Raw genomic sequence first — 21,308 nt, 5'->3', positions numbered from 1 at the left:
GTGTCTCTATTTTATAATTGCTTATTTCTTCTTTAAACAATGAAATGTTGCAGAAATATTTGGGGTATCCTGGTGTTGGACACATACATAGTAGAACTAAAGAAATAAGTAAATGAAAAATACAACTTCATCTACCAAAAATCAATTAGATTGGATAAAGCATTTTGCTTTAACATACATAATTACACAAGAGTCTTTTCTGATTTGGTTGTAGTGTCAAATCACTGCATATAACGTTTGCAACAAACACCTTTCCAAAGAAAAATTTGGAATATAAAATGCTATTAAATGTTCCTTTTGTATGGATAAAATACTTTTTGGGTCTATCTTGAAAATACATTTTAAATGATTTAAACCAGTAGATCAGAAATAACATTAATTTCTCGCGTATCTCTTCATTTACCAAGTGCTGGTATGTTAGAAGCAGGCATGGTCGTTAATTCTATACTACTGATATAAGAAAGATACATGTATAGTATGATCCTCCTTCCCTGCCTTTGGTTAATATCTGTTTAAAACTTACTACATGTGTGAGATGGATTTAGAAAAATAAAGAAAACGAAATCCAAGACAAACAAGCAGAAGAAAAAAAAAACAATGAACTGGAATGTTTGAAAGTGAATGTTATATTGCAAAGTTATTGTTCTGTATGATGGTTGGAATTGCTTGGGCATATTTATGAAAGTAAAATGATGTATCAACAATCTCGAATTACCTCTTTCTGTCGTATTGTGTACAAATTATCTTAAACTGGCTTATTCAGATTTACGTGTATATCTATTAAATATGTGTTTTCTTATTCACAATACTTCCGTTTTTTAACTACATTGGCCCTCACTTTTTTCTCTTTTCTTTCTTACTTATCTTAGGACTGTTAAAACATTAAAGCTTTTTTATATTGTGTCATGCATATGTATGTATGTATGTATGTATGTATGTATGTATGTGTACGTATGTGCGTGCGTCCGTGCGTGCGTATATATGTATGTATGTATTATTATAATGAATATAGTTTTTATAGGTCAGTTACTTAATAATATTTTAAATACTAATTTTCTAATGGAACGGAAATTTGCACTTTAAAGAAGATGTCATTCTTTCTTTAAATGCTTGGATTCATTCATAAAGTCCCACAGTTGGGCTACACTCTGATGTAAACACGTTTACCTGAATCGACCTCAGGACATGTGTTCTGAGAGTCAAGGATGACCTAATTCCTGATTGGTTATTATAACCCATGTGACCTTGTTTACAGTTGAGATTATTGATATGCGACGCTATCTATTGCATTTTAGCAAAATATATAAGATAATTATTACGTAATTTTTTTTTAGTAACACCCGTCTGGAAGATGTTCGATTTTATCGAGCGCCGATTATGTCGCCGTTACATTACTATTGCAGCAGAGCGTGAAACAAAGTAACCCCGAGGGCTAACACAACTTACTTAGCGAGAGAAAGTGTTGTCGAGGCGAATGGTATTGACAGCTACCAGAGCAGGTGTTACATTGTCACACAATGGCCGCCCTCATCAACAAACAGATGTTTCTGTCCAATATTTTGTGCATATTAAGGAGAATTTAAAAATATTATATTCTAAAACCACAGTCGTAACAAGATACAGATATATATATATGGGTGGGTGGGCATAGGTGCATGATTGTGGATGTGTGTGTGTGTGTGTATTTTGTGCATATTAAGGAGAATTATATAAAGTATTTTTAAAAAATGTAGTTGATATATATATATATATATATATATATATATATATATATATATATATATTAAAACCACAGAGTCGTAACAAGATATATATATATATATATATATATATATATATATATATATATATATATATATATATATATATATATATATATATATGGGTGTACACCTGTAATGGCTTCACTCTGGTACATAGTCATAATTTCGACGTTAAACTTACAAAGTATCCTTTTTAGGTCAGTTGCAACCACCATTTTCGGCGGATGTAAAATGTACCACGCTATTGGTTAGTTGGCAATATATACTAAGGGAGGCAACACATGAAATCCAATAGATGTCGCTAGGACAAAGCACCAATTTAGCGCTTCGATCCGCCAAGGTGTCCTTGGCTAGCGAAGATGGAGAGACGTATCACTCATATCTTGGTCACTGGGCGGTTAGACTTTGTATATGATGGTGTTCGAGGAAAGTCCAACCTGTTGGTACGCATTTTGTAAGTCTCGCGGTACGTGAACTGACTTCAGTTTCTTCAGCTTTAAGTATATGATAGTGTTAGTATCTCCAACACGCATCCGCCTTTCTTGATTAGACACCCACAAAATTCAACTACATGGTATTAAAGAAGCCTGGCAGATACTTTTTTTTATGAGATCTGTCCTACAGTATTTATATATTCAAAATATCGAACTAATGTGATATCGCACAACATCTATCATTTCTGTTATTTTTTTTTTTTTTTTTTGTTGTTGCTTTGTTTCTTCTTCGAAAAGGGTAACGTCCTATTTACAACCTGTGTCTAGTTTTATACAAAATAACAACAGTTGACGGTTTTCTAGCTTTGATGCCTTATTTACATGCGTGTGTGTGTCTTTGTGTATGAGAATGGCTGAACTCTCTGTGTGTGTGTGTGTGTGTGTGAGAGAGAGAGAGAGAGAGAGAGAGTGTGTGTGTTTTGCCCTGTCTCATAGTCGCTATATGACACGGTCGCTTGAAACAGAAGTAATTCTGGAAACATATAGCTCCTGAAATTCACAACACGCACAATATACACTACAGCAGGGGTCTCAAACTCAAAACACACTGAGGGCCACATGAGGGCATTTTCTATGACCCAAGGACTGCAACACCTTTGTTATCTCTTATGACACCTAGTGACGTCAGTCATTTTGCTGGACACACGATACGGCTTGGCGAGCCGCATGCGGCCCGCGGGTCGTGTGTTAGAGACCCTTTCTATGTACTATCGATGAAGGAAAAAAATTCAAAACAAGACATAAAACCAAACTGAAAAACATGCTGTTATTTAACATACAACATTAATAAGCAATAATACTGCACAGGATGGTTCTTCTCTACGAACAGCGAATGTGCCTTTCAGGACACACGGTACTAATTATACGGAAAAATAAGAACCAGCCTGGAAATGGGTGAACATAAAATAGAGTATAAATGGGTTTGGCTGACCAGATTTGGTTAATAATGTAAGTTATGTTTTAGGAAAAAGAATCTTTTGAGAACTTATCCTAGTTGTAAGTGAAACAAACAGAGACACCGTTTTATTGATGGAATTTCAGTACTTTAAAAGTCTTGAGTTTGGAACACTCATTACTAAAATTAGTCCCTGACGCTTTGGTGCGGAATTGAAAGCACATGTTCCAAACACATGCACGTCAAGAAAATTCCAAGGAACATATCCTTTCCTCTGCACAGAAGCTGACATCCAGGTTTCGTCTATACTGATAAATATAGGTTTGGTCATGAGCACTCAGAAATTTTAAGTTATTTAAATTTTAATTTCATGGTGTTTGCATAGGTTTACTACGGGAACTGAGCTAGTACCGTGAGTCCTTCAAAGGGACGGAGGGGGTGTCGGCTTTCGTCGTAAACAGCCATTTCATTTTTCTAGAACATTTGACCATAAATACAAATATATACAGTACAAATACATGTTCCCTGTGATATTCGAGGATCTTAGATAAAATAGACACACAGAACTCAGTGTAATTAAAATAAAGACGTATTCATTTTAAGTAGATATGACAGCCTCCGATAAGGATTCGTGTTCTGCGGACATCTGACATTTACCGGTCCACTTAATTTTAGCAGCCTATCGGGATTTTTATTCACCGCTAATGTGGGGCATTTGGCAGACATGGAAATGGAATCGGAATTAAATTATTACTTTATCCCAGAAAATAAGGAACCATAAATCTAGAAACAAATTACTAACCCCCGTTGCTCCGTACCCGTGCTCGCAGATTAAATGACTTGTATCTACCCTTGTAGGCCCTAAATTTAACCACCGCTAAAAATCATGTGTGCAAGTACATACCAACTCAATTCGTTGTGCTACGTAAGCACCTATCTACACTTCGTCACCGCTGAAACTTTTACTTTCAGTTGCATGTGTTTCTATCAAAGCTGTTTTAGTAGCGTGCGGGGTGGGAGTAAATATGACGTTGAAAACAAAATTATAAGCAAGCAAATACAGATGTCAGACTGTAAGTATCCTATTGCAAGATATGTATACAGAGAATCGTATGTGCGGGATGGGGGGTTGGGAACAGCTAAAACTACTACTTAAGCTAATGAAGCAGCACGACATAATAGTTAGTTTAACCCATAACTTAATTTCCAAACAACAAATAAACGACAACGCTGGAAAGATTTTTGGGATGAGATTGGGGTAACATATAATTGTTCCTAGGGGTGAGTAACCTAGTGTTCCAGCACGTACCACAGCATTTACTGCGTTAATTTTAATTTTCATTATCTGTTCATGTACTAATAACCATTTGCTACCCGTAGATAGTACTACTCCACAAACAAGGCCGGCCATAAAGTGTAGTTTCTCATGCAAACATATTAAGGCACTTAAGGCAGTTGTACATTCATAAGCTTGCCCTTGAAATTATTAGATAACGGATTAGCATCGATAAACCCATGACGAGTAATTGTGGCACTTTATGTTAGAGGTAATAATCCAAACATCTACTAAGAACTGAAGAAAACGACAATTGCTGACGTTCCGCCAGGCTTGCAAAATGGATCTAAAGAGAGGGAAAGTTCCTGAATACCATCAGTTGAACCCACGGGCGACAAAGAAATATGGGATTTTTCGGGCATAATATGAATGTCTTTAAAGTTGTGTTGTAACAAAGTCGTTGCATAATGCATTGCAATATAGTTACAGCTATAAAGCAATAAATACAAGTCATCTGCCCTCGGTGGTTGCTTAAAAACAATTAGTGCTTGTCGCACCAAGTTTACTCAGAAATTTGTAAATCACAGAATATTTTCTTCTGTACGCGATTTTGAAAAGACAAATATTAAACAATTCTTATAAAGTGTTTAATAATAAAAGCATTATTCACTACTGCGGACAATATTCTCTACGCTATTTCATCTTGTAAGTTAAAATTGATATGTAGCCAACTACGTCACTAACGGAACAAAATCATATTGCTGCACTCAAGCATTAAGTCAAATGTAATTTCTTTTGCTTGGCTCTTGATTGGATCAAATGTACATTCCACTGAAAAAGAAACTATTATTTTTTGTTGGATTATTTAAACTGAAAACTTTGTTTTTATATGCTTTTATTTATGGCGTAAGAAGAATGAGAATATTTCCAACGACTCATACTTGATTTTCATTTTATTTAAATTCGTAGAAAAGCTCATGAGTTTAATTCACAACGCAATATGGAAAATATATAATAGCAGTAATAATATATTTATATTGTACAATATTTTTAATTAGTTACTATAACATTTAGTGTCAAAATCGCCTAGAATATTTATCAAAAGGGCAAAATAATCGCGATTGGTTCCGTTGACGTTAACTCTTTTGCTTCCAGGTTACTGAAGGGCAAAAACTATTTAACACAAACTTCACTAAACACAGCAACGGTAGTTATATACATCTTAATAACAAACAGATTATCATTCACATAGACTGAAACGATCCATGACACAAAATAGTAGTAAATAAGATAAATAGCCGAAGTGGCATTAATAAATATACATAGTATAAATATAATCCTCACACGGACAGCGCATGACCAAGATAACAGGCTTATGATAGCAAATGACAATGTAGATGTTTCACATCTGTGCCTGACACTTTGAAACAGTTGTATTCCATGATGCGTTGGCTGGATAATGCCGCAGTTCCGCAATGTAAGGCTTTTAAAACCCTTTTTTTGATGATCATTCTTATTGTCGTCCAGTTACATGTGGTTGGTTGTTTTTGTGTGTTGATGTGTGTATGTATGTATTTAGATATGTATGATTATATTAATGACAACGTATATATTATAGAATTATATATCTAGCATAATAATATATAGTGGAACATAGCATAGCAAAACGTAATAAAACATATTAAAATAAATTCGGAGTATGCGCGCTTGGTTATAGCGCCCCGTTTTAAGGGATTCTTAGATTTTCGTGATAACTTGTTTGATTATGGGAACTGGATCCTGTGGAAATATTCCTTAGCCCGAAATAATTAGCCAATTACTAGGAGCAAGCGTCAAGGAGTGAAGTGTTAGTGAGTTTCCATGATGCTACGTTTTACGTTTGGTGAATTCAGGTCAGAGCCGCATGAGTGTCCCTGTCGTTCCATAGTCCCTATTAAAATCTAAAGGTGTACATTGTGTGATTGCAGGTGCTGTTTTTATGATTGGAGACTGGTAAATTACACAATGGAATAAACAAGAAGGGACTGTTCCGTCGTCGGCAGGTACCGTTTATGTCGCCATGGTGGCAAATGTGATGCACTTTTACAGGCGAAATGTGGCTCAAAACCATGATTTGAACTGGCCTAGTATGGCGTAGTAAAATTAGGTCTCCTTGTTTGGAAGAAGTTGTACGGCTTTACGGTGTGAAACGCTGACGGTAAGGAAAGTTGATGAAGAGAAACCATGCAGATGTTTGGTTTTTAGACAATTGGAACGTTGTGAGCTCTGTGGTCTCGTATTGATTAGAGTAAGAATTATTTATAAGCTGGACGCGTTGGGCTTTCTAATTTACAACAGAAGTTGTATGGAAGTCTTTGGAATTAGCGGGAACTTATGACTTCTAGCAGAATCACGCCAGGGTTTGACACCGCGGTCTGTAACAATATCATGTGTTTGGTTGTTTTTGTGCATTGGCTTAGTCTTTAACAACCTGTTTCATGACAGATTCCTGCAAGCAATTCGGATGTAGCGTTGTGGTATACATCTATAATGTATTTCACTAGCGAATTGTGATCGATGTGTGTTTTCGTGAGTTGTTGTGACAGTTCATAGCACATCAGTCGATTTTGATTAATGTCCCATATTGTTGTTCTATTGTTGTTCTAGGGTTTAACGCCATTTTTTCAGCACAGGATAGGCTATACATGGCGGCCAGTATAACTGGTGGAGGACGAACCCTGGAAAACCCAGGGAAGAACCACCGACCCACGAGAAGCTACTGGCAGGCTTTCCCACGTACCCACGCTAGCCGAGCCTTGGACTCGAACTCACGCAGATAGAGGTGAGATGGCAGTGATCCGGAACGGTGAGCGCTTTAGACCACTCGGCCACTCGGTGTCCCATATTGACCCGATCGCTTATATCGACCCTTGAGGACGGTGGGTACGGTATGGGTTTTGAGTTTATAGATGTCACTTTAATAATTATGTAACTTGTAACCGTGATATAATTTTGATTTTTTTTTCTCTCCATATAATAACTGCATAAATTTATATTACATTTAAGTTCAGATTATATTTGATTTTCAGACTATTTATATTCATGTCGCTACATTTTTTTTTTGATAACGTTGACTTTGTTATCTTTGCGTAGCTATGATATACCATGCACGTAAATTAACTTACTTCATATTCAGCCCATGCACGCACGTACACACACACATACAAATATTGATAGGTCACATTATTGAAGTGATCGTTACAATGGTTTTTATTATGTTCTTGAACTTGTAATGTCTTGGTTAATTTTGGCGTCTTCTCTGTCAATGACAAGCACTGTTATATACTATAAACTGGTTCAGGGACGGGTTTATCTCAAAGTACTGACTGCATGCCTTTGTTGGAGTCCGGTTCAGGATACGACGCGGATAAGAGCTGGTAGAAAGGTTCATGATATCCGTCATAATCACTCTGATAGTAGAGTATTAACTGTACCTCGACTACAAAGCTAAACTATCCATTATCGCGTGCAAGAAGGTCGATTTGATAATGTCTTTATTGTATTCAGATACAGGTGTAGAGTACATGTCATGTATAAATATAGTATTTCCAAATGAATGACCACAAAACCCGGTGCGAACGTGAATCCTTCAAGCAAATTTCTTACAAATTATGAGCAAAATTAAGATTTATAAACTTTCGGAATACTAAATGAGAGAGAGAGAGAGAGAGAGAGGGAGAGAGGGAGGGAGAGAGATCGCATCATTTTAAAGTAAAAAGATCCTTAGCACCTGAAAATTGCGTAATTTAACCTGGATGACATACCAGTAGTAACTGTTTCTATATTCTGCACGTATTGCACAATTTTAATGCACACCTGTCTAAAAGACCATGCCCATCAAATTAAATGCATATCTGTCTTTTTAAAAGACCATGGCCATGCAAATTAAATGCATACCTGTCTAAAAAAACCATGCCCATAAAAATTGAATGCATACCTGTCCAAAAGACAACACCCATAAACTTTAAATGCATACCTGTCCAAAAGACGATGCTCATTAGCATTAAACACAGACCTGTACAAAAGACCATGTCCATTGACATTAAATGCTTAGCTGTCCAAAAGACCATGCTCATTAACATATTGCCTCTGGTGATTGTTATTTCTCTTTATTTGTCAAGAGTTTTGTTAACTCTTAGACCTCAGCTGTCACTTTCACCTGTCTGTTGCCACTGCTGTAGTAGTCAACACGTTATCAGACCTTTGTCCCTGCTTTCAAGTCATCAACTTAGTCTTATTTTAACCGATTCAGCTTCCCTTCCAGATACAACAAAAAATGATAGACAAATATTGATTTCTCCACGTTGATGTAGTAGAGTTCATTCAATATTTTTTTAAATCCCCACATAGCTTTTGTGTGGATTCAAAGTTAAGGTAATGATTCTATGGTTCTTAGTATGCATCTCTCACAGATGGCATTGTGCCGCGAAGCGATCGACATAGAAAAGCACCGCAGTCTGATTCACACTTAAATTCGGCTAAAAATAACCCACCCATCATAGTTTTCCTTTTAGCGTGGTAAGCGCCCTAGCCACGATATTGGAGTCCCCATTGTGGCGAAATGTAGTGGCTGTTTCAGAGTCAGCAGTATCAGCAGCAAGCCGAGAGAGTAGCAGCTGTAGATATATATTGCCCATTGAGCAAATTATACGTAACCATTTTGTCGCACACTGCCATAGGCGAGGGTCTGTGAGTGAGCACGTGTTGTAAAAAAAAAAATTCGATTTTATCAAGTGTGTTCGCAAGTTATCTAGTTATTATAAAATGGAATTATATTTGCCAGTTTTCGCTGTCCTTATTGTGTCTGCCTACGGATGTAGTGCACCGGGACGGGACAGGCCTGATGCACCTTTGGAAGAAAAAGTTTACAAGTCCCAATTTGTCGCGTATGGTACCGTGCTAGAGACTTTCCCTGACCCTGTATACAGCGAGAAAGATGTTTATGCTGCTTTCGTCAGTGTCAAATGCACTTACAAGGGAGGGATGCTGCCTATCAATATCACGGTTGTAGGAGCAGGTAGGTTTATCTTTAAATAATCTTTTATTTATATTTATAAAAATAAAAAAAATATTTTGATTGATTGCTGTACATGGAAAATGACAGTCATGTTGTCATTAATGCGTTTAACTAAAGGACATTGATATAATGCAATCTCTTACGGACATTTTCCTTAGATAATGTAAATAACAGAGTTTTTACTCTTTTTGGTAGCCTCGTATTATTCAGTCTTGGGTTTGACTTGGCTCTCAGGCTTTTTTTTATATAATCTTTTCATATTCCACGACTGACGTATTATCAAGTCAAATGCATCGGTGCTAACCAGACAAAATACAGGTTTGAATAATATGGCATCAGATGATATTAGTCCCCTGCAGACAGTATAACTGTTTGAAATGGGCTGTACGTAACAATATACATTTTCGTTCTGATTTTGATTCGTGTAGTACAACTTTTTAGGAGCAGATTTCGGCCTAGTCATATAAATAAAATTATACAAAGAACTAAGTTCATCTGGCGTTGAGTACATCACCTGTAAGCGTATTGTACTTAATTGGAGTTGATTGGACCCCATATCCTTGAAAGACGAGCCGTATTTATTATGTACTACATTTACGTTCCATATGAATTGTAAACAGCCCCGTTGTACGTAATTAATTCTGACCAAAGCTAATTTTGTCACAGATCTACTCCCCATTATTACCGTATGTATCGTCAAATAAGCCGAGGCTAGTATATGGCCGGCTGACTGTTGACCATAATTTTCCTCCATTTATACCTAGGCCTAGATGAGCTAGATGCATATTCTTGTCACAATTGTGCATGTTTATTTATATCACAAGTTATATCACAAAAATCAAGACCATCCTGTCCATTTTGTTTGATCGTATTTTGCCTAAAATTTACCGTACACGCATAGGTACTCGTCACTGTCGGTACGAATTTAACGATGTTACCACCCTTTTCCATTCCTACAAAATATGACTACTAACTCGCATGGTTCGACCTATTCCTTGTTATACCATGAACGCTTTCAGCCACTGACGACATCTCAATGCTTTGGCGACATTTCACACTTTTTTCCAATGCACGATTTAAGTGCGGTACTAATCATTATAATGACCACTTTTGTGCGAAATTTTGTAGTTGTTTGGCATCTTGTCAGTTTGATAAGAGTTTCGAGGCATATCCTATCGATGTTCTTATATTTGGTTATTATTTACCCTAGACTGAAACAAGTGATACTCATTAGTGAAGACATATAACTGCATTGGAAGATCTCAAAACTCAAAGTACACAAGATACGCCAGAGAAACTTGGCGTAAAACTGCCTACTAAATGATCAATGAAGAATTTATATCGTACATGGGGACAAGTTTTGAATATAAATGTTTTATGTCTAAATAAGGCACAACAGGCTGAATGCGCCGACGTACGAAACTTATTACGGAATCGGCGAGGGGATATATTACTAAACGCTCCAGTTACTGTGTTTGAATTGGTAGATGGGAAGTGTTGTTGTTGTTGTTGTGGGTTTTAACGCCATTTTTCAGCACATGATAGGCTATGCATGGCGGCCAGTATTAATGGTGGAGGAAGAACCCGGGAAAACCCCGGAAAGAACCATCGACCCACGAGAACTACTGGCAAGCTTTCTCACATAACCACATTGGCCGAATCCTAGACTCGAACCCACGCTGACAGATATGAGATGACAGTGATCCGTAACAGAGCGCTTTAGACCACTCAGCCACTCGGGGCCCAGAAGGAAAGTGAGTGTTGTCAATAGTTTTCCTTTTTTTACTGACAGAGCGCCTTGTTTTTACAAAGGTGGCCAAGATAACACGAAAATACTAACCGTTCTGATACTTTATTTTGGTGACAAGACCAAGTGGTAGAGGAATTAACACGAAGAAATGGATTGCACACAGTGGCGTCACTAGGAGAGAGCGGACCACACCGGGTGACACCATGGGACCGAGTGACACCAAAATGACTGTCTATAAAAGTTTTGAATTTTTGTGCAGGAAGGAGGTCTATGCTGGGTGACACCATGAGTTACCGCACTGGGTGACACCAACCCTAGTGACAACATTGATTACACAATTTTGCTCTTGGTTATATTAGACTGGTCTTCATAAACATAGCTTCTCGTGGGTCGGTGTTTTTTTCCTCGGTTTTCCCGGGTTCTTCCTCCACCATTAATACTGGCCGCCTTGTATAGCCTATAGTGTGCTCAAAAATGGCGTTATACCCTTCAACAACAACAACAACAACACTTCTTCATCTTAGCCACTTGAATACATTAAATCCAAAGGCTTGGTTTCGTTGGTTTTGTACGGCTTAGCAACACATTACGGTTATTTAGTGCAAGGGTAAGCAATGACAAGTGGCCAGGTATACAGCACGGTAGCCGATTAGAGCTACCAGATAGCATAGCAGGATTGGAACCCGTACCCTTATAGTCGCGTGACCGTCGCTTTAACCACTGAGTGTGTAATGTCTTAAAACGGTTTTGTTTTGGTGTGGTGCTTTACGGCACAGCAACACAAGTAGGTTAATTAGTGCCGAGGCATTTTGGAGTCTTAAAAGGGGTTATACATTTGTTTCATCTTTCTCCTTTCCTACACACACACACACCATTGTATTTTGTCACTGCATGCCGAGAGCTACTTTTTCATTCCAACCGAATAAGCAAATGTTCAACTCCTGACATTGCAAATGGATTGATGATGTAAGTAAATGATGACTGTCTCCATAGAAACTGAACAAATTAATCACGCACTTTTAACCAAGTGATTTGTCAGACCGCTATGGTGGCCTTTGTGGTTGAGCGTTCGTATCGGATGCGGGTTCGAACCCTAGCCGAGTCATACCAGAGACTTATAAAAATGGTACTTGCAGCTGTTAGTGTTGGGACTAACTTGGGACTAGTCAGCCTAGTGTCAGAATAATGTGACTGGGTGGGACATCCTAGCTATATGACTGAAGAAATTGTTAAAAATCCAAATCCCACACACCAAGGAATTTGTCTGTATTTGAGAGATTCACAAAAAGATGCAGAAAATGCTTTTAAAGCACCATCAGAAGTAACTAACGTCTGAAAACATTTCAACCAAATGCCACCAAGTGGATAAATTTAAAAAATACACCCTTTGTCACCGATGAATTCGATGCAACATATTATGTTCAGCATATGCAGATGTTCAGCAGGATGTATAAAGGCATGCTGTGATACCGGTACAGTTGCCATATTACTATTTGTCTCGCGTACGTTGCCGTTAATTATAACAAAACATTTATTTACTAGAGTCTTTGCACGACCAATAGGTTTAAATGTCAATGTGAGAACTGGTGGCTGTGGTGTGTAGTTCAAAGAGTCATGGTTAATATTACCTCGATGAATTTTTCATGACAAATGTCCGGGCAGCTGTATTTACTTTTAATAATTACACTGGATAATACAAATACAGGCAAATGATGTGAAACTAAATCATTGCACGTTTGCATGCCAAGGGAAGGCACATTTAATGTACAATAATTGGGTTTTACATTGCATTAATTTCCACGCCCCACCACGACAATGGGATGGGCATAAAGAGTTTTGTTTGTCGTTCGTCTGTCTGCCTGTCATACCTTCCTTTGGTTTTGGGTTTTGGCCTGTGTTTATGCATTTTGGTGTGGCATCCATGTTCCATGAACATATCCCTATTTAAATAACCAGAATCATGTCTTCTTTTTTAACCAGTATTCTTTTCTCTAATCATAAAAATAATACAAACTTGTTGAAAGGCTGAATTATTTCATTTGTTACGGTTTAGATTCGACACGTGATTAGCTAAGTCTCAAAAGGCGGTAGAATTTCACATTAGTTGTAGTCATAGATCGATAACAACAGCTTCTGAATGAGCCTTTGTGTGCACGAGCTTTGTAGCTCGTGCAGCTGTCACAAGGATGTATGGCCAAATGGCACAAGCTAGGGACCCTTTGTCATTTTTAATTTAAATGCTCTGCAAAGTGAGCGAGACGGGGTTTCTATTCGCAGAATCGATACTAATGATCCCTGCAGTACCAGTTTAGTTTTGACAGAAATTTGACTGTCAAATGGATAATTCTTTGTTTAATTTGAATAAAGCTAATTTTCGTGATGGTTAAAGTAAATCATCCATATACACGTATAAAATACAGGTTTAAAAAAAAGGGTTGTGAATTGTCTGTGATTTCCTTGAATATAAAATGTCGATTTTAAGATTTAAATATAAAATGTCGATTTTAAGATTTAAATATGTACCTGAAAAGAAATGTATGTGTGAAAGAGTTTGGTTTGGTGCTTATCTGTACAGCAACACACTTAGGTTGTTTAGTGCTGAGGCACTCGGGCAAAAGTACCTTGCCCAAGGACACATCGCAGTAACATACCTAGACTAATCCAATATTAGGATTCGAACCTGCAACCCCTTTTTCGTGAATCCGGCACCCTAAACACTTAGCCACGCGGCAAAAATGTGTGAGAACGATTAACCATTAATTGTTTGCGAAGAATTTTAAGAGAAAACTTGTGCATATTTTCCTGGTTTGATTATGAGTGTTCCTCTTGCAAGACTACCTGCATATAAATAACTATGCTTATATAGATTTTAATACATATGCAGTTTCTTTCCTTTATTCTTACTTCTTTTGCTGCCGCTCTGGTGGCCTAGTGGTTAGAGCGTCCGCCTCGGATGCGGGAGGTCGTGGGTTCGATCCCCGGCCGAGTCATACCAAAGACTTACAAAAATGGTACTAACAGCTGCCTCGCTTGGCACTCAGCATTAAGAGGTTAGTGTTGGGACCGGTCGGCCTGGTGTCAGAATAATGCGACTGGGTGGGACATCATGCTACATGTAGCATGATGCCCCAGTGCTAGACATCACTATAAACTGTCACACTGCAGACATCGTAGCGATATGACTGACAAATTGTTAAAGCTACGTTAAAAATCAAAATCACACACACACACTTCTTTTGCTATAAAAAAGAAAAATATATTAACAGATAGATAGACGCACAGGAATATTGGGGAAAATACCGGTATTATTATAGCTACAGCACATTAAACTTGAACCGTTTGGCCCCATTAAAATTAAGATATTGAACCATTGAAAATTTGTAGTTTACGCTTGTTGAATCTAATACTTTGCAAAAGGCCATGCCGTTCGCACGTTCTGTGATCAGCCCCGTACTAATTGGCTAATCGCTTAGTAATTGATACTTCCCAGGCGAGTGCTAATATGGAACAAGATCCCGTAGTTTTATGCTCTGAACTGGTTTATCACCAGTTGTTTAACACGATGACCAGATGTGCCGCTTTTATCAACTACAGCATTAAATAAAATATCATCCTAATTGACTGAACCGACAATAGAGATCTTACATATCGCACGGATCTGTCAGTGCTAAATGTTTTGGAGGAATATTTTCTTTTTACTAGATTTTTACTCTTGGGGCAGGGTATTACTTTTGATATATTTCAAGACATCCAGGGTAGAATCGATTGGTTCAGACCAAATTTGGGTGTAAATGGTATGGACCTACATATTGACCAAAATTTAAGCCCATTATTTGTCTCTCATGTAACTGGGCGATTCTCAGGAGCATTATTGTAATATGTTTCTTTAATCAACACAAGATGACATTGTCAAGCTAATTAGAATCTGTTTTTCGCCATAGTCGAAAGACGTTCTAGTCATCCACGAAGTAAAGCAATCTGATTACCTTTCTGTAAAACATTACCAGTCTTGCGACGTATTTTATTGATTACTTGCAACTGAATATCGCTGTTTTCATCAATATTTGATGTTTGGCAATATAACTCGTCGACCTGGTTACCAGTTACTATAATTAAAGTCTGGCTTTTGCTTTGGTGGATGATTTGTTGGCCCTTATACAGAATGGGTAAGAACCTTTGCTCTAGACGGTAATGCATATTGTATTACATAACAAGATATTTGAGCTCTTTAGAAAGTCTGCTGTCTCGACCATGTCAAGAAGTATTTTGCTGGCCCTCTAAATACTTTAGTTATTCTAAGAGAAGCTCATCCCATTTCTAATAAACGCCCCCCTCACCTTTTCTCCACAAAAATAAATTTTTACCTTATCGAGGCTTATAGATCTATATAGATCCATTATGGCATGTCCAAACAATCAAAACAGTACATGATTAAACTAAGGACTGTTATTAAAATCAAAACAGCTTAATTTAAGAACGTTTTCAGTCAAACAGTGATATAATGTATTCACCCACCCATTTGGAAATTGCACCGCCCCCGGTTTGTCTATTGGAATAACAACATTATCTTGACAGTCTATTCTTGTTATGAATTGTAGAGGTAAAGAACCTGTTATCCCCTATGTGGACAAAATAATTTATCTTGAGGTAAAAGAATGAAAATAATATCCCGGCTCAAAGGAAAATCTCATGCCCATCATCCCCTCCTACCCCAAAATAAGATGGTTGGTCCTTTAGGACAACCAAAAATGTTTCTGGTCGGTCAACCATCCCTTTTTTTGTTGTTGCCAACCGTAGCACTTTTTGGTTTTGTAGTTTATAATGAACCCAGTTGTTCTGTCTTCTTTAACCTTAGGACATGCATAAGAACGTTGGATTTCACTAATGGTGGTTCCCGTCTAATTGGCGAGCGCGAATTCAAATATGTAAAATACAGCAATTACTTTCAAACGAGTAAATATCAAATGGGATATATCGATTGATTGATGTCGAATAGTACACCAGCACAAAAAAAAAATATTGCGTGCAGAGACAGTGGGAATAAGATAGCTTTCCAGAGATTGGTTTGGGTGGGAATCGAACCTGCAACGTATTTATTTTTGTGAGTTCAACTTAGCATCCGTGACTACTCTTAAATGGTTACACAAATGTATGTTTTTCTATATAAACTCTATCGTTATCAGAGCTAATGTGCATAATAAAATGTAAATCCGTCGGTTCTATTAGACTGTCTTCTGTCAATTATCCAGCATTCATCGTATTAAACTTAATTAATATACATTTTCCCTAAGTATTCCATATAGCAACAGTACATTCATTGGCTCACACCGCACACTAACAATTACACAAATCCAAGTCGGAAACTAAAATGATACTAGTATATTATTCCAGGTAGTACTTGGTACCTAACTGTGAAGCTTTTGTCATATGGTGGACGACTAGGATCGGCCATTTAACATCTAACAAACCATTCAGAGGAACGTCACTTTCTGTCAACTAAAATCAATTTGGCATACGATTGGACATTACAGTAATGCCAAATTTAAATAACCTCTTGACCTTCTCGTTGACTGCAGGCCATGTTTTCAGGCCCTCCGTCTTAAAACCTTACTCTACTCCAGCTCTTATTTGAAATTCAATCTGATTAAAATAAGATCTTCACTTGGGACAGTGGAGATCTGATTTCAATCAGATTGATTTGAAATTATTCTGACCTGTCGCAAGGCTGCTTTCATCAGTTTGGAGAAAGATTTCCAAATTGAGTTTGGAATAACATTTATTACTCGAAATCTTGAGTAAGGTTTTAGGAAAGGGGGCCTAGAGATAATGTTGACAGATGACATTAAAAAGAGAACAGATTAAAACAAAACCACGTGGTATGCAGAGAATTGTTGTCATTTAATTCATGCAATGAGAGCAAGTAGTCAAAGCGCGTGCTTTTCTAGTTTTAAGCATTCTATATTTCAATTCAGATGAACCAAGAAATATGACCGAATAATATTGTTTTATCTTTGTCCGAGATTAAATAATATTTTTTAATGCAGACAAAATCCTTGTTTAAGACATATAATTAAATGGAAATACAAGTAGACAGTATATGGATTGATTTTGTTATTTTTCTATATAATGTTGTTTTTGTAGGCGTGTGCCAATCCCAAGATATACGATAATTTGACATGCACGGAAATTGTGAGCATGCCAATTCAAGCAGCTGTGTTAATTTGACATGCACGGAAAACGTGAACATACAAACTTTTTATAAAACTTTAATCTGACTATACCAACCCGTTTGTTTGTACCCCCCCCCCCCCGTACTGATTTCAATAATGGAAACATTTAATGTGATAAAAAGTGCAAGGAACTTAGTCAATTCATTCACTGATTTTAAATTTCTAACCTGACCGTGATTAGAATGGCCCTAACACTGTAATCATCTGCGCGTTTCATGCTCAAGTTTTCAATATGTGTGTGTGTGTGTGTGTAATTAAGATTTTTAACGTAGCTTTAACAATTTTTCAGTCATATCGCTACGATGTCTGCAGTGTGGCAGTTTATAATGATGTCTAGCACTGGGGCATCATGCCGCAGACATGTAGCATGATGTCCCACCCTGTCACATTATCTTGACACCGGGCCGACCAGTCCTAACACTAACCTCTTAATGCTGAGCGCCAAGCGAGGCAGCTGTTAGTACCATTTTTGTAAGTCTTTGGTATGACTCGGCTGGGGATCGAACTCACGACCTCCCGCATCCGAGGCGGACACTCTAACCACTAGGCCACCGGAGCGGTTTTTCAATATATAAGACGGATATGCTAGAGATCCATTTCCAGTTCCTGGACAAGTCCATTTTCAGCAAAGGTATATCTCGATGAAAGGTCGTTCAAGTTTGCTGGGCCGGCTAGTAAGCGGCTACCCCATGCCGACACAAAATGGTTTCGCCGAACATAAATATCTTAATATCAAAAATGGGATGACAAGGGTCAGAGGAAACTCGGACATGTGCAGTGGATGCAAGTAATAGTGCCATTCTGGTCACAGTCATTTTAGAAATTATAAATTAACGATTCAGTTGACTTAGTTCTGTGCACTTTGTATCACATTAAACGTTTTCGGTATTGAAATCGGTAGGGGGATACAAACAAAAGGGGATGTCTTGTCAGACTATAGATTCAAGGCTGCGATATGATACACGCTTGTTTGTTTGTTATTTTGTTTTGGTTTGGTTTTTTATGCTTTTTGTTTTGTTATTTTGCTACGCATGCATAAGGTAGATTATTCGTTTTTATTGCACTAAACGAAGTCAAGTTGTATTATAACATTGTTCTCAGGTCAAACGGCGCGTGCTTCCGAAGTCGTTAGATGCTTTTTCGCACGTGTCACTTTGCCAACTCAGCTCCTGTTCCAAGGATGCACACGTTTTATAGGTCCATTATATCGCAAGTCGCTAACAAACGCAGTATGTATGTATGTATGTATGTGAATGTATCTAAGTTTGCAGATTGGTTTCCAAATCAGTAAAACCTATTGAATGTCTACTCTCGTGTATTCAGATAAATTAACTCACATTCATAGCCTTTAAACTAAAGTACATCTTCAAATGCCAGCGATATGTATATAAATCCTCATGTTTTTATGTTACTTTAGTGCAAAGTAGTGTCTCAATTGTCCTTCTGATTTCAGAAGGGATCCAAATTTGTATCATTGCTTAGAGGTCTTAGACTTTCATCATCAATAAATTGCTACACATCCTTAGAATGTTTTTCATCTTTCTTTTTTTCTGTGCAACTCTTTAAGTTCTGGACTCGTTTCCAATTTGTTGCAGAATTGGTTCTCTGCAACTACAAGGTTAAAGCAGCATCCGAACAGGGAAATGGCGCATGCTCATAATTTTTTGACTCACTGCCAAAAAGGCCATACTTTGTTCAGTCATATCATACACGTAGCATAAATTTGGTTTATCCGAGCACCAGTTTTGACCAGAAAATATATTTGCAAAAGGTACAGAGTCAGCGTAGACAACAGATTTTAATGTGAAAGGTTACAAATATGCGATACGTATCCATCCATATGGTATTCAAATAATTCTCATGAATACTGCCTTGACAGTTTTATACTTGTTTTGTTGACTTGACATTATAAAGATTACTATTTACTGTTGCGAGTCTGAAAACGCAAAGCTGATATCGATCATATTTTTATAAGATGACTGATCTGTTGAAATTTCCAAAACCTTGCTTCAAGCTTCATCAACCCTTATGTACATTAAAAGTCTTTCCTAATGTACAAAAATTGCCGACATAAATTAAGAAAATTTAATAATGTCAGCTAAATCAAATAAATATTATAACAATCAATTAAATCTTAAAGTCACTTTATTTCACCAATATTGCAGTGCGTTTTGCTGGACCAGTTCCTAATGTACAAAAATTGCCGACATAAATTAAGAAAATTTAATAATGTCAGCTAAATCAAATAAATATTATAACAATCAATTAAATCTTAAAGTCACTTGATTTCACCAATATTGCAGTGCGTTTTGCTGGACCAGTTCCCAGCAGTGCGTTTTGCTGGACCAGTTCCCACCAGCTTGCATGCAATTTTTGGAACAACTCGCGTCACTTGGTTACTAAGAATTCTCGGATTCAAAGTTCTGACATCTGATCGGAGGTATTGGTCTGTCATTTGAAGTCAGCCAGTGAGTCGTCAGAATTTTCAAATTGTCTGAGTGTGACAATTCTTGGTTAACTTAAGTGGTGGATCCGGGGAGTTCTGCAGAAACCTTCTTTTTCCTGTTAAAGTAGTTCATGTTTCGTGACAGAAAAGACAGTTGATCCTTTTAAAAAGAACAAAGGATCCCATTTCAAGATGGAATAAAATCTTGGTTCGGTGCATGGTTAGGAGTATGAATCCATATTGATGGCAAAAGGGTTCGTGTTCAGACCCAACCGTCATATCTACTTAAATTTTTGCTATAAAACATCAAACGTGAACTTGTTTTGATAAAGGGTTGTTGTGAAGGCATACAAAATGATGTCATAGTTGTTTGAACGCCTACAAGAATTAGGTATTTGACAAGAGGAAAGAGTCACACCAAAGATTTTTGAAACCACATACATTACGATGATCCACTGTGGTGTTTATCTTAAAATGTAATTGTATTGAACATGCAAATGTATACGAGTTAGAGATTATAAATAAAGAAAGTACATGGAGAAAAAGTTTCGACTTATCGAGCTGTTTTCACATCTGGAAACTTCATCATAGTGCCAAGAACAGGTAAGCAGGCGCTCACACGTTTAGCATTCAGACGTGATTTGTTTTCTTTGACTTCGTAACGGTACTTGCGGAACATTCCATGCAATAAGAACAATCCAGTGTAGTATTCTGTTTCGCCAGTGGTATACTTGTACGGAAGACGAATATAATCCAAGAAACCATTTTTTTCCTTCGAGTTTATTTATCGTAAAATTGTATTTTGTTTTTTTTTCTTGGCGAAATAATGTTTTATGGGTTATGTAAAATTCTATAGTGTAGCTGACCTTGTCCAATCAAGTTTATTCTTTACCTGACCAAAATCACCGAGTTTTTTAAATTTTGTTGTTGTTGTTGTAGGGTTTAACGCCATTTTTCAGCACACGATAGGCTATACATGGCGGCCAGTATTAATGGTGGAGGAAGAACCCGTGAAAACCCCGGAACGAACCACCGATCCACGAGAAGCTACTGGCAAGCTTTCTCACATACTCACATTAGCCGAATCCGAGAGTCGAACCCACGCAGACAGAGGTGAGATGGCAGTGATCCGTAACGGAGAGCTTTTTAGACCACTCGGCCACTCGGTGACCCTTTAAATTTTGTAAACAACTAATGGATAACTAATATTTTCTCTGTGATTGGGAGTTTAATGTTAGGATCATTATCATGAGAAGTAAATATGTTTATCTTTGTCTTAGTCGAAGACATTGTCTTTACTGTGTCCTTTATTATAATTTAAAATAACAGACCTAACTATAAACAGATTCGTTTTACAGATAAATTTTCGGCCTGCATGCGGGTTATTGTTTTGTGTCT

At 37.3% G+C, this 21,308-nt stretch overlaps 1 protein-coding gene across 3 annotated transcripts in view; it reads left to right on the top strand.

Annotated features, from left to right (window-relative positions):
* The first annotated feature begins 9,000 nt into the window (after nt 1-9,000).
* LOC149788406 (uncharacterized) overlaps nt 9,001-21,308 on the top strand; it is a 97,985-nt gene continuing 85,677 nt past the window's right edge. For all 3 annotated transcript variants that reach the window (XR_016424141.1, XR_016424140.1, XM_089974367.1), the window contains exon 1: nt 9,001-9,484. Coding sequence is in view for 1 of the 3 variants with exons in the window: in XM_089974367.1 (XP_089830493.1) it covers nt 9,232-9,484 (253 nt within the window). In the remaining 2 variants the exon portion in view is untranslated. The remainder of the gene's footprint in view (nt 9,485-21,308) is intronic.

The sequence above is a fragment of the Sinohyriopsis cumingii genome, chromosome 11 (assembly GCF_028554795.1).
Source record: "Sinohyriopsis cumingii isolate HCF-2022 chromosome 11, ASM2855479v2, whole genome shotgun sequence".
Lineage (NCBI taxonomy): Eukaryota > Metazoa > Mollusca > Bivalvia > Unionida > Unionidae > Sinohyriopsis > Sinohyriopsis cumingii.
Note: the sequence above shows the minus strand (reverse complement) of the source record. Positions and strands in the feature narration are given on the sequence as shown.